Genomic DNA, 15000 nt, shown 5'->3' with positions numbered 1-15000 from the left:
ATACCTGCCTGTGCCAGCCACGTCTGCCAACACTGACGCGCAAATACCTGCCTGTGCCCTCCTGTGTGTGCCAGCCACGTCTGCCAACACTGACGCGCAAATACCTGCCTGTGCCAGCCACGTCTGCCAACACTGACGCGCAAATACCTGTCTGTGCCCTCCTGCCTGTGCCAGCCACGTCTGCCAACACTGACGCGCAAATACCTGCCTGTGCCAGCCACGTCTGCCAACACTGACGCGCAAATACCTGCCTGTGCCAGCCACGTCTGCCAACACTGACCCGCAAATACCTGCCTGTGCCAGCCACGTCTGTGCCCTCCTGCCTGTGCCAGCCACGTCTACCAACACTGACCCGCAAATACCTGCCTGTGCCAGCCACGTCTGTGCGCTCCTGTGTGTGCCAGCCACGTCTGTGCGCTCCTGTGTGTGCCAGCCACGTCTGTGCGCTCCTGTGTGTGCCAGCCACGTCTGTCAACATTGACGCGCAAATACCTGTGTGTGCCAGCCACGTCTGTCAACATTGACGCGCAAATACCTGTGTGTGCCAGCCACGTCTGTGCCCTCCTGTGTGTGCCAGCCACGTCTGTGCCCTCCTGTGTGTGCCAGCCACGTCTGTGCGCCACGAACGTGTGTTCTCCTCCGCAGGTAACATTGACGCGCAAATACCTGTGTGTGCCAGCCACGTCTGTGCGCACCTGTGTGTGCCAGGCACGTCTGTGCGCTCCGAACGTGTGTTCTCCTCCGCAGGTAACATTATGAATAAAAAGAGAGCTGCACTTGATCCAGATAATGTTGATAGATTGGTGTTTCTAGCAAACAACATTAAGAAATGAATTTTGCAGATAGCCTTACTCCTGCTGCTGTCACGTTTAACTTGTCACGTTATTGTTTGCGCTCTGCAGCTCCGATTCCGTTTTTTTTTCACTGCATAGCCTATTTTGTGATGTGCATAGTGGCACTTGATTAAGTTGATAACCTGTTTCAAGATTGTTTTTAGACCGGCTATGGCCTAAGTCCTGTTTATGTCTTTTGTCACGTAATAAATTTGTGATTGAATCTCCGTTACGGTCTTTTTTGGGGGGGGGGGGGGGGGGGGGGGGGTTGTAAATATCCAAATATATTCGAATACGTTATTTGGTATTTGAAATCCGTTCGAACTTGATTTTTCGAAAAAGTGACACACACACACTCACACACACACACACACACACACACTCACACACACACACATACACACACACACACACACACACACACACACACACACTCACACACACATGCACACACACACACATGCACACACTGCTAATGGATAATGCTAATGCTAACGGCTCCTCAGACGTACCAGCGCTCCAGAGTGACCAGCCCAGGGGGTGTGTTCAGGGCGGAGCTTCCGGCCCATGACGGCCCCTCCCCCAGGACGTTGTTCGAGACCTTCAACCAGGTACACACACACACACACTCAGTCACACACACATACCTACACACACACACACTCAGCCAGTCACACACACAGACACACCTACACACACACACTCAGCCAGTCACACACACACACACACACCTACACACACACACACACACACACGCCTACACACACACACACACCTACACACACACACAGGGATCTGGAAGAGATGGCATCAAAGTTACACACTTAAGGCCCGTACACACCAGATACGATACGAAATAACAGTGCGAAAATGCGAAAAATTTGTGTGCGAAATTTTCGCACTCAAAGTGTACACACCAAGTCCGATGCGATTATTTTAATTTTTCGGATTCTATTTCGCGCTCACGTCACGCAGGTTCACACAGCGACTTTCAGGGAGGACTCATAAAATCATCAAGATTTGAATTATAGCCTTGATCATTCATGGAAGCGTGCAGGCCTATTGGCTTGATCATTCATGGAAGCGTGTAGGCCTATAGCCTTGATCATTCATGGAAGCGTGTAGGCCTATTGGCTTGATCATTCATGGAAGCGTGCAGGCCTATTGGCTTGATCATTCATGGAAGCGTGTAGGCCTATAGGCTTGATCATTCATGGAAGCGTGTAGGCCTATTGGCTTGATCATTCATGGAAGCGTGTAGGCCTATAGCCTTGATCATTCATGGAAGCGTGCAGGCCTATTGGCTTGATCATTCATGGAAGCGTGTAGGCCTATTGGCTTGAGAGGTGCTGGGGAAATGAAAGCTTACGGCCATCCTTCCCATCCCTTGTCTATTCTACTTGTGCTATTGTGATATTGTGAAGTCGAACCACTGACGGAACACATAAGTTGGTTGGGCTCATTAGTGCACCCATACACCCACCCCACTACACAACACACACTAACCAGATTCTAACGCTAGGCGGGAAGGGACATGATTAGCGTGGGCAGTAGCCTAGTTCAAGGAGGATACGCTTTTATAGAGTTAAGCATTCTTCCTTGAGAACAATTTGAACTCTGAGTCCGGGTAAATAGACGGACACAGAGAGGCCAGCAGGGAATGACGAGCTGATTTTGGGCTGAGCTCAACGTTGCGCTCTGCCCCACATTGAGCCCAGCGAGGTATGCCATTTGGGCGGACTGGTGCCCGCATATTGGACTCGAGGTATGCCATTTGGGCGGACTGGTGTAGCCTAACAAGTTGTAGGGTAGGCAAGGCCTCATTTCAAATGTTACATGCCAAAATGCTATACGCCAACACGCTATAAAACGGCCATAGCCTATATCATGTACATCTCACGAAAACATTTCACAGCATGCATAGGCTACGTCAAAATGTATCTGCTAAGGAGCGGAGGCACAGAGACAGCCTGTAGAAATGAGCATGGGATAAAATCGCACTGCTGCAACAAGTGGTTAAAATTGATCAGCTTGTATGACGATGATCCAACACACAGCAAAAGCTAATATAGTTAGATACCAGTTATTAGCTTACCTTTATAAGATCCACAGAAAGTTTTTCACAGAGTTCCACATTGGGCTACTTCAGTTATGAAAGCAAAGTTATGCACCAGGAAATGTGAGGCAAAATGACGATAGTGGTAACCCTGGACATAATGCTGTTGTCAGCAGCATAGCCTATCATGACCTATTCTTAAAACTTCCATTTCCATGAATGCATGTTGTATGAAAATATGTGCAGTGAGAAGCCCTCCTTTCACTGCTGTAGTGAGATTTCATTCTTTTTGGTTGAGTGTAAAATGGGACGGTGGTAAGAAGTGGGGAAAGCTGTCTGTAAGGAGTTCGCACTACGTAAGGAGTTCGTCAGGAGTAGCCTACTCTTGAACACCTGAGAGACTCTACTGTAACGTAAACTCTCTGTAACTTTGGCATATAGGCCTATTAAGGAGACTAGTCATCGTGAGCACTGAGCAGTAGGATCACCCAATCTATCAGCTTTTTTCCTGCTCGTCGTTCTATTGTGACATCAATGGAACCCTGCAAAATCATTATTTGATTGGTCAACAGCTCTTTTTCGCATGTAATGAGACCGTTGCGGAATTTTTTTTAATCGCAACGAATTTCGTCATCGGTGTGTACAGACTAATACGTGTGTGTGTGTGTGTGTTTCTCTAACAGCTTATCCATGTGAGCACCTGTGTGTGTGTGTGTGTGTGTGTCTCTTAACAGCTTATCCATGTGAGTGTGTGTGTGTGTGTGTGTGTGTGTGTGTGTGTGTGTGTCTCTAAAAGCTTATCCATGTGAGTGTGTGTGTGTGTGTGTGTGTGTGTGTGTGTGTGTGTGTGTGTGTGTGCATGTGTGTGTCTCTGTCTCTAACAGCTTATCCATGTGAGCACCTGTGTGTGTGTGTGTGTGTGTGTGGTGCAGCACTGAGTGTTCTCTGTCCACACAGAATCCGTTAAACATGCTGCAAAATATAACTAGAAAATGTAATTTCGGGGAAATTACCAGTTCATGAAAATGCAAAACATATATTAACATAAAATGGCAAACAAACTTTTATTTGGAAACAGTTGTGGGCAGAGAAAAAAGCTGGTGGGAGTCATAGTTGATGACAACTGACAGTTGAAATGGTTGAACAGTTAAATAGTTGAGTAGTTCGGAATGACATTTTCTAGTTAATAATGAATTATTAGTGTTAATGTGTTGTGGTTTGTCCTCCCCACAGGCAGGGGGCAGTGGTGCGCAGCTGAGGCACAGTGGTGTGTGTGTGTGTATTGATGGTGGTGTGTGTATGTGTGTGTGTGTGTTAATGTGTTGTTGTTTGTCCTCCCCACAGGCAGGGGGCAGTGGTGCGCAGCTGGCAGGACAGCGGGGGCAGCAGCTATGTGCTGCTGTGGCGGCCACCTCCAGTTGGCTGGACAGTGCTGAGGCTCAGCTTCTCAGTGGCCCCATGCTGCTGTCAGACCACAGCGAGGCTCAACTCTGCCACCTTGAGGTCAGGAGTCTCATTGCACTGCACACTCACTAACTCATTCATGAAGGCCACACGGGGTCTCGCTCACAGTCTGGACCTCACTGATTACACTGCTGTCAAGAAATGATGTCATGATGATCATATCATCACCATTATTTATTTATATATATATATATATATATATATATATATATATATATATATATATATATATATATATATATAATATTCACCCAATATGGAGTATATATATATATATATATATAATATTCATATTTACCCAATATGGAGTATATATAATACTCACTCAATATGGAGTATATATATATATATTATGGCTGTCAAAATAACTGATTAATTTAGATTAATTAATTTGAAATAACGGATTAAAAAAAATAATGCAGATTAATCGATTCTGTATGACCTTTGACCGAGCCGTTGTAGTCAGTAACCATTAGACTGTAAAATGAAGGAGAGAGAAGAAAATGTGCTGACTAGATCATTGATTGGAACATTAACATTTACTTTTCCTCTGGCATGATGGTCTAAAGGGCAGCCTAAAGTCTATAATCAATTAAAGGATGTTACGCCCATTCTCATTGGTTTAAAGGATGTTACGCCCACTCTAATTGGTTTAAAGGATGTTACGGCCACAACACGCCCATGACGGAGTAAGAAACATAAGGCCCACCTTCTCGTGCCGTGTGCCGGACGTTTCATAATGTTTCATAACTAAACCACACCCACATACACACACTACTCGTCAGTGACCATGCGTTTCAGACTGTCATGATGTCAGGAAATGATGTCGTACTGATGAGATCATGTGTCAGGAAATGATGTGTCAGGAAGTGTGTTTGTTTATGAAATGTGTGGTGATGATGATGTGTGTGGTTATAATATGTGTGTGTGTGTGGTTATTCATGTGCGTGTGTGTGTGTGTGTGTTTATAATGTGTGTGTGTGTGTGGTTATAATATGTGTGTGTGTGTGGTTATACATGTGTGTGTGTGTGTGTGTGTGGTTATAATATGTGTGTGTGTGGTTATAATATGTGTGTGTGTGTGTGTGGTTATAATATGTGTGTGTGTGGTTATACATGTGCGTGTGTGTGTGTGTGGTTATAATATGTGTGTCTGTGGTTATACATGTGCGTGTGTGTGTGGTTATAATATGTGTGTGTGTGGTTATAATATGTGTGTGTGTGGTTATACATGTGCGTGTGTGTGTGGTTATAATATGTGTGTGTGTGTGGTTATTCATGTGCGTGTGTGTGGTTATAATATGTGTGTGTGTGTGTGTGTGATTATAATATGTGCGTGTGTGTGGTTGTAATTAGGGATGCACGATATATCGGCGGCCGATATATTATTAGCCGATAAGTGAAAAAATGAAAATATTATTATCGGTCCGATAACAGAATTCTGGCCGATAATTTGCGCCGATATTTTTTAAAGTCCTAATTTAGGCCTACGTAAGGTCCGTCTGGCTACACTGAGCTACTTGAGCTTGGTTCATCCACCTCGTTGGTGGAACACACTGTCAGTTCCTACAAGGGCAGGGACATCCTTTTCCACTTTCAAAAAACTCCTGAAGACCCAGCTCTTTAGAGAACATCTACTCTCATAGCAACACTTACAACAAGTCTTACTGATCCTAGCACTCACCAGCCGTTTTAAACTGACAAGTAACTGTTAAAAACAGCACTCACCGACGCACTTATTCTTACTGTACTCTAATGTTTTTTTAAACTGTCCTAAAATTGTGAGAATTGTTCTAAAAATTACTGTTTACCATGTTGTTAGTCGCTTTGGTTAAAAAGCGTCAGCCAAATGTAATGTAATGTAATGTAATGTAATGGTTGGCAATATAATGTCAGCGGTGTGAATGTAGTTCACCACTCTAACAAAATCTGTGTATATGCGTTCATTTGGGAATCTGTGCATCTCAAAATCTTCTTGTGAATGATCCGCCATTTAACCTTAACAGAGCGGAGCTCAGCCCTATCTAGAGCCGTCTTGTGCTGGTGTGTTTGCACTTTACCGCGCTGGTCGGGGAAACAAATAAACAAACTCGTTAGTGGGACGAGTACATAAGTAGGCCTAGTTCTAAGTTGTGTTTTAGTATTCTATTTGCATTACTTTAGCTTGGGTTTTGTATTATTACCTAGAAATATGCTAACCATTCGTGCTTCAGTTCCAGACAGGTCATCATAATAAGTTATTAAAACCTTCGGGGTAACGCCTTTCATTTCTGCTGCAGCAGGTTGTGCGCAACAGAGTAGACGGACATAAGATACAGTCTGAGGAGTTGCAGCTTTATTCAGTTACCCGCAGTTGAAACTAAACCTAAGTTTCCCTCACAAGCTCTGATTTGGTCGCTATACTGTAGCTTATTCCAAGCTGAGCCGTTTATGAGCGTTTAGTCCTAAATTAAAACGATTCAAACTCTCTAGCCACTCACTCGCAATTCACTGACGTCAGGTTCACTTAAAGGAGCCACACATACTGTAGGGCTAGGCTACTGTTATGTTGACTGCTGTACTATTGAGGACTATTATGAGTTCTGTCCATCATTTGGTGGTAGGTAAAATTACTATTACAAACCAATAAATATCGGTTATCGTTATCGGCCCTAAAATTCCATATCGGTGCATCTCTAGTTATAATATGTGTGTGTGTCGTTATACATGTGTGTGTGTGTGGTTATAATATATGTGTGTGTGGTTATAATATGTGTGTGTGTGTGTGTGTGGTTATAATATGTGTGTGTGTGTGGTTATAATATGTGTGTGTGTGTGTGTGGTTATATTATGTGTGTGTGTGTGGTTATAATATATGTGTGTGTGTGTGTGTGTCCCTTAGGCGCTGATGCAGGAGTTGTATGAGGTGGAGGCGGAGCTGAAGCGCTGCAGGGAGGCTCTGAGTGAAGAGGCGGGACTAGTGGGTGGAGGGGTGGGGCTAGTGGGTGAAGGGGTGGGACTAGTGGATGAAGGGGCGGGGCTAGCTGGTGAGGCGCTGGAGATGTTGGAGGAGAGACTCCGTCTCCTGAGCAGCATGTTGGGACCTCGCTGCCAAGACATGACGGACAGACTGCAGGAGCTTAGCACCTTCCAGGTGTGTGTGTGTGTGTGTGTATTGATGGTGGTGTGTGTGTGTGTGTGTGTGTGTATTGATGGTGGTTTGTGTGTGTGTGTGTGTGTGTGTGTGTGTGTGTGTGTGTGTATTGATGGCGGTGTGTGTGTGTGTGTGTGTGTGTGTGTGTGTGTGTATTGATTGTGTGTGTGTGTGTGTGTGTGTTTGCAGGGGGAGATGAGGCAGCTGTCCTCTGCCCTCTCAGACAGCAGGATTGCACTGCAGCAGAAGATGATTGGCTCCCTGGAGAGACCCGCCTCCAGACAGATGGAGGTAAGAGCCAATAGGATGGCTGCTTTGACCACTCATCACGCTGTTTGTGTTTATGGCGTGTTTGTGTGTGTGTGTGTGTGTGTGTGTGTGTGTGTGTGTGATATTTGGCAGAGGCAGCTGTTGGAGGCTGAGAACAGCTTGTGTGAGTTTATAATGTGTGTGTGTGTGTATGTGTGTTTATAATATGTGTGTGTGTTTATATTAGTGTTGTGCATTAGTGGGGAAGATACATTGAGAAATTGTGCACTTTGTGATAAAAGCATGAAATATACACTTACACGTACACTTATAGCTAAGGGTAGTCCAAAAACAAATTGATATTGAGCCATCGTGTATTTGCACTAAGCCGTGGCAACGATTTTTCAAAATGGCTGCTAGTGACAACACTAGTCCAGTAGATAAACATAATGGGGGAAAAAGGGATTGTGTCAGATCAATTTTCTTATTAGCATGACGTATGTTATGATGTTAATGATCTAGTTAGTTAAAGTAACCATATGTAAGAAATGTATTTCAATTAATCATAAAATGGCCCTGATATGTCACTAGATATTAAGAAATCATGTTAATTTCAAATACTTATATACTCACTGACAACAGTAGTCCGGCCAGGATATTGTCATTTAAAAAGTGAAATTGCAGCCCTCAACTGATGTTGATGTTGTGTTTTGTCATGTCATGTTGTGTTTTGACCTGATGCGCCACCCTCCACCTATCTACTAATCACAAAGTCAGTAGTGTTTCGCCATCCTTTTCGGTTGGCAACCTCGAGTCAGGGGGAGGGGGAGGGCATACACCGCTCTACAGTAATTTGAAAGTGATTGTAGTACCAGTTTTGGCCACAATCTTACATACGGTTCCTTTAAATATATTCTCCAGTTTCTTGAGCATTCCAATGCGCCTCGTGGTCATATTTTTCATGTGCTTGCCTCTAGATTGACTTACAAGTAGATAAATAAAACTTCAATCCATATCTAAAGATTACGGACACCCCATTTATTTTTTTTCTACTGACTCCCTGTTTCACATAAATAGTTAACATGTTAATGTGCTATGGCCGACTATTAATAGCTCATCCCTATTAATAGCTATCTGCCTTTTTGAAGGGTTAGGGTTCTAGTATTTTCCTGATATACGTATAAAATAATGAAAATGAGATAAACAGTTCCTGATAAGAAGGCACATCTTGTGCTCTGTGAGACTGGAGGAAACACAGAACTGGCCGAATGGTTTCATGGACCAAACTCATTATGCCAGATGGATCCCACTTCACCTGAGACATGGCTGAACTTCCAAGGATACATTCTAGCATAGCTCATGAATTCAATGCAGGCAACTACACTGTCCAAAAGAGTAAGAATTTTCCTCTCTTAGCTATTGACCAGGCCAATGAGCAAATGAACGATTGCATCAACAAGCATCTTCAAGGAGATGGTGAAGCTGTGGGTCTCATTCTGACAGCCCTTCTGCATTGCTTTGCTGGATGGTAGCAGAACTCCCGATTTATTCAGGACTTTGAGGCTTTTTCTTACGAATCCAGAAGACTGGATGACCCACATCATCATGATGAATCAAGTGTCCAGTCCTTATTCATCAAGGAGGTCTGTTCTCTGGTCAGTGCCATGGAAGACCTTGGAAACCCCTTTGAAGAGGAAAGTAAGGACCTGACTGCACTCCACTCCAGACTGTACGTTGCTGATCCTTCAGCTGTTGAGGCAGTTAAGAAGGTGAAATGGAGCACCAATTTAGTTTTCAGTGCCTAGAATGCCTAGAACAAAAAAAAAGCCAAGTTCAATTGCATGGAACAAGATGATTGTTTTTGTCAATCCAAATGTGAGGAGAGTATCAAAAAACAAACAGCAATAGGCTGCATGCACAAAGGCTCATTTGTTTGAACCGGTGTGTTTGAACCTGCCGCTAGTATCAGCGTAATGTGCGTCAATGTGTGTTACCAAGATGGCCACGGAGTGGGGGGACTTGCCTAAAAGGATTTTGCCTTCACTCTGTAAATGAGGCATCTGAGGGTCATTATGAGCCATTCTGGACATTCCTACTGGTCAGATGCAGGCTAGTCTTGCTGGACATTCCTACCAGATGCAGGCTAGTCTTGCTATGAACTTGTTTCCTGCAAATGTAAGAAGGGCTGTGCTAACTAGTGCAAGTGCAAAAAAGCTACATTACCCTAGCTACCTTAGACTACACAGCCCTGTGTTACTGTGAGGGGGAATGCTAATTAGCTACCTTAGACTACACAGCCCTGTGGTACTGTGAGGGGGATGCTAATTAGCCCCGTGTTACTGTGAGGGGGAATGCTAATTAGCTACCTTAGACTACACAGCCCTGTGGTACTGTGAGGGGGAATGCTAATTAGCTGCCTTAGACTACACAGCCCTGTGTTACTGTGAGGAGGGATGCTAATTAGCTTAGACTGCACAGCCCTCTGTTACTGTGAGGGGGGATGCTAATTAGCTACCCTAGACTACACAGCCCTCTGTTACTGTGAGGGGGATGCTAATTAGCTTAGACTGCACAGCCCTCTGTTACTGTGAGGGGGGATGCTAATTAGCTACCCTAGACTACACAGCCCTCTGTTACTGTGAGGGGGATGCTAATTAGCTTAGACTACACAGCCCTCTGTTACTGTGAGGGGGGATGCTAATTAGCTACCTTAGACTACACAGCCCTCTTTTACTGTGAGGGGGATGCAGGGCTGCCAAATTTTCAAAAAACCCTGGAGTGAGATTTGGTGGGGCCAACCAAAATTTTGCTGCGGAAAATTTTGTTTGGCTCATTCAGCATTATACCGTACAGTAAAAAAAAACGTACATCAGTGGTTCTCAGGTGTAGGGACCAGGCATGGATGGATTATGAACTTTCGGGCCCCTGGGCCCAGATGTATTAAGGGCTCCCCACTAATTGTCGCATATGTGGAGGGGGGGTTTGGGGGTACTCCCCCAGAATTGTTTTAATTTGTTTAATGTGATTTCCTGTATTCTGGTGCATTTTGGGCAATACTAAATTCAATCAGATTCATAGGCTACATCCTGATGTGTTGATATTGAGGCAATGATTCCATGCAAAGGCTTGGGCTTCAGGGGTCCCCTGACACCTTGGGCCCCTGGGCCTGGGCCCGGAAGGCCCGTGCAGTAATCCATCCCTGGGACCAGGGTCCCAGAGTTTAATTAGCATTGGTATCAAAGGGATCTACTACTAGGACCATGGGCGTCGGAGGCATTTTGAAAGTGGGTGGGACATTTCAGTGGGGGGTATGGGGGTCCTCCCCCAGACATTTTTTTTTGGATTTTTTTTTTTTTTTTGCAGTTTCCTGAATTCTGGTACATTTTAACAGGTTATTTAGATACTTCTATATAACAAAATAAAGCCAACCTACGAAATTAATAAAAAGTAAATCATGCATAATTTAAAAATAACTCAATATATAGGTTACTTGGCTATTCACTAAGGTTTCCATTACAGCACCACGGACGTTCAATGAACGCATGAAAGCATTCCATGAAATTATGCAGAAGCCTACATGCTATTCCTTTTTCAGGATGTACCCATATCTGCATGATGTGAATGTTTGCATATGGCTTATGTCAGGCTTTATATCAATATTTGTGTCTCGTTATTTGATTTTCTTCATATTTTTGCATTAATGTCACTAGGAAGCATGCCAATATAAATATATTCATGTATCTGTAATGGGATTGGCTGGAACCTAAGAACCATGATAGTGATAATCTATGGCTGAGCAATTTACAAAAATGTATGTAGGCCTACTGACAAATAGTTTACATTAGAATACATTATAATTTCGCCCCAATGAGGCTATGTAGAAATGTGTTGCAATTTCAAAACCGGATTACTCAGGAACCACTTATTGCACAGAGGCATGCTTTATATCCTCGTATTCGGTACGGTTTGCTGTTTATTGTGATATTGGGTTTGCCACGTGTTGTGTGAAGGGTTAGTGAAATATTAATCCAAGAGTAATGGGTGTGCACTGTGTGCAAAATGCAAATATGATTAGCCTAAATTGCACTCGCGAACCATTTATCACAGCAACTTGGCTCTAGGCTAATATCGTTGGAAAGCTTAGATTCCGCACGTTCACGATGTGTGATATCATATGTATAGGTTTAGTTTAGTTGAACCTCATCTGCCAGGTATTTGACCTACCAGGTTGACACTTCAGCGTGAAAAATACTCAATAATAGGCCTACTCAAAGCATACCTGAAGCCGGGGAAATGCGGGGGGAATGCGCAAGGATGGCTTCTGAAGCATCGCAAAGGAGATAAAATTTAGAAAATTCCACAGACAGGGGGTGCTCTTGAACCCTCTCACCGTCTCTGACAACAGGTAGATCTATAGATAGGCTAAACTCATTTTTCAGGCATCTGACCGACCGGGTTGACACTTCAGCGTGAGAAATCGGGGGTGTGGCGTGTGAGTGTGTGAAACTAATCAAATGCGTGTGTCTCACGGCCAATGCGTGAGCGTTGGCACCTATGGGGATGCTAATTAGCTTAGACTACACAGCCCTCTGTTAAGTAAAGTAAAGTAAAGTATACATTTATTGTCCCCAAGGGGAAATTTGTCTTGGGCTTCACGATCACTGCATCACACATACACAGCTCATACATAGGCAATTAAAAAACAACAGTTACACATACAGCTCCACACCACCACAGTTACAAAAAAAAAAAACTCAGTCAGAGCTGCACACTGGATAACATATATATGCATGCATTTATAATGTGTGTGTGTGTGCGTGTTTATGATATGTGTGTGAGTTTATAATGTGTGTGTGTGTGTGTGTGTTTGATATGTGTGTGAGTTTATAATGTGTGTGTTTGTGTGTGTGTTGCAGATGGTGTTGGAGGCTGAGGACAGCTTGCGTGAGTTTGACCAGCGTGTCCAGGAGCTCAGGAGTCGAGGAGAGACTCTGCAACCCGACCAAACCTCTGCTCAGGAACTGCTTAAATTGCAGGTGTGTGAGGGTGTGAGCTTCTTGGCTGTCTGCTGTTCTGCTGTGTGTGTGGTTCTGATGTTCTGCTGTGTGTGGTTCTGATGTTCTGCTGTGTGTGGTTCTGCTGTGTGTGTGTGTGTGTGTGTGGTTGGTTCTGATGTTCTGCTGTGTGTGGTTCTGATGTTCTGCTGTGTGTGGTTCTGCTGTGTGTGTGTGTGGTTCTGATGTTCTGCTGTGTGTGGTTCTGATGTTCTGCTGTGTGTGTGTGTGTGTGTGTGGTTCTGATGTTCTGTTGTGTGTGGTTCTACTGTTCTGCTGTGTGTGTGAGTGGTTCTGCTGTGTGTGTGTATGGTTCTGATGTTCTGCTGTGTGTGTGTGTGTGTGTGTGTGGTTCTGATGTTCTGCTGTTCTGCTGTGTGTGTGTGTGGTTCTGATGTTCTGCTGTATGTGTGTGTGGTTCTGATGTTCTGCTGTGTGTGTGGTTCTGCTGTTCTGCCGTGTGTGTGTGGTTCTGGTCAGGACTGCTATGAGGAGCTGGTTCTGATGGTGGGGTGTCGGCGTGGCGGGCTGCACCGGGTCCTGGCGCTGAAGGTCCAGTACGAGGTCGCGCTGCAGGACCTGGCCGAGCTGCTGGACACTGCGCAGGACAAGGTGGCGGCCGAGCAGAAGATGAGCACACGCTCCGTCATGGAGGTCCAGATCCTGCTGGACACACACAAGGTCAGGAACACACACACACACTCTCATACACACACACACACACACACACACACACACACACACACACACACACACACACACACACGGTTCGAACCCAGACCAGTAGGCACGGCTGAAGTGCCCTTGAGCAAGGCACCTAACCCAGCTTGAGCAAGGCACCTAACTCCAGCTCCCCCCCCCCCAACACACACACAAACACACACACACACACACACACACACACACACATACCAGAGCAAATAAAAGAGGTGGGGGGATAGCCACAATTTTCAAGACGTCTTTTCAGTGCAATCAGTCGTCATTCGGTGACTTTACTTCATTTGAATATCTGTGTGCACGCATTAAGTCTTCTCCTCAGATTTTATTACTGACAATTTACAGGCCTCCAAAACATTCAGCTAAAGTTTTTCTTGAAGAGCTAGGTGAACTGCTATCAGTTGTTTGCATAGAGTATGACTGTCTTATTATATCAGGGGATCTAAACTTGCATGTGGATAATCCTGAAAACAATTATGCCAAGGAATGCATTGCACTAATCGATACTTTCTCCCTAACACAGCATGTACAGGGGCCAACACACTCTCTCGGCCATACCCTCGACCTTGTTATCACAAAGGGTCTCGATGTCTCTACAGCTGTTAAAGACCTGGCCTTATCTGATCATTTTTGCGTGTTCTTTGATGTGTCTATGTCCCCACACACTCAAAACACAGCTATGATGGTAAAAAGGAGAATCATAAATGATCAGACAAGTGCTCTCTTTGAGCAACCACTTTCACTAAAGTCAAGTCAACTGTCAGACTCTGAAGACTTATTTGATCACTTTAATGCAAAAATGGCAAACATTATGGATGACATTGCTCCATTACAATTCAAGAAAGTTAAGGACAAACAGAAAGCACCATGGAGGCAAAATCCAGCAGTTAAACTTCTAAAAAGAGAGTGTAGGAAGACTGAAAGAAAATGGCGTAAATACAAACTTCAGATCCACTATGAAATCCATAAAGAGATGCTCCGCACATATAACTCTGAAATATGCAAAGCAAGACAGTCTTTCTTTTCTAACATTATCAATAGAAGTTCAAATAACACTCGTATTCTATTTTCAACTGTTGATAAGTTAACAAATCCCCCCTCACAATTAGCGCCTGAACTTCTCTCAACTAATAAATGCAATGAGTTTTCATCTTTTTTTAAAGGTAAAATTGACAAAATCAGACTCAACATATCTGCTCAATTACAAATTCAACAACCTGAACTTCCAGCAACAAACAGAGGGAAACTAAACTTGATGTCAGAGTTCAGCTTGATAGACTACGAAACACTTGAAAAAACGGTACAGAATCTCAGCCCTTCCACATGTGTCTTAGACACTCTGCCTACCAATTTCTTCAAAACTGTGTTTCACCTCATAGCGGCGGATGTCCTTCAAATTGTAAATGTATCATTGCTGTCTGGCACTTTTCCTAAGTCACTGAAAACAGCTGTTGTAAAGCCACTTCTCAAGAAGAATAACCTGGATGCCTCCAT

The 15000-nt window shown here is 44.2% G+C and overlaps 1 protein-coding gene across 1 annotated transcript in view; it reads left to right on the top strand.

The window, feature by feature from the left end:
• The window catches only part of syne1a (spectrin repeat containing, nuclear envelope 1a), a 322712-nt gene that overhangs the window by 172532 nt on the left and 135180 nt on the right, over positions 1-15000 (top strand). The window contains exons 78-83 of the mRNA XM_042094571.1: positions 1339-1444; positions 4234-4392; positions 7235-7486; positions 7676-7777; positions 12652-12771; positions 13270-13470. Coding sequence (XP_041950505.1) covers positions 1339-1444; positions 4234-4392; positions 7235-7486; positions 7676-7777; positions 12652-12771; positions 13270-13470 — 940 coding nt within the window. The remainder of the gene's footprint in view (positions 1-1338; positions 1445-4233; positions 4393-7234; positions 7487-7675; positions 7778-12651; positions 12772-13269; positions 13471-15000) is intronic.

This window comes from Alosa sapidissima, chromosome 6 (genome assembly GCF_018492685.1).
Source record: "Alosa sapidissima isolate fAloSap1 chromosome 6, fAloSap1.pri, whole genome shotgun sequence".
NCBI lineage: Eukaryota > Metazoa > Chordata > Actinopteri > Clupeiformes > Clupeidae > Alosa > Alosa sapidissima.
This window is presented reverse-complemented; position numbering and strand designations above follow the sequence as displayed.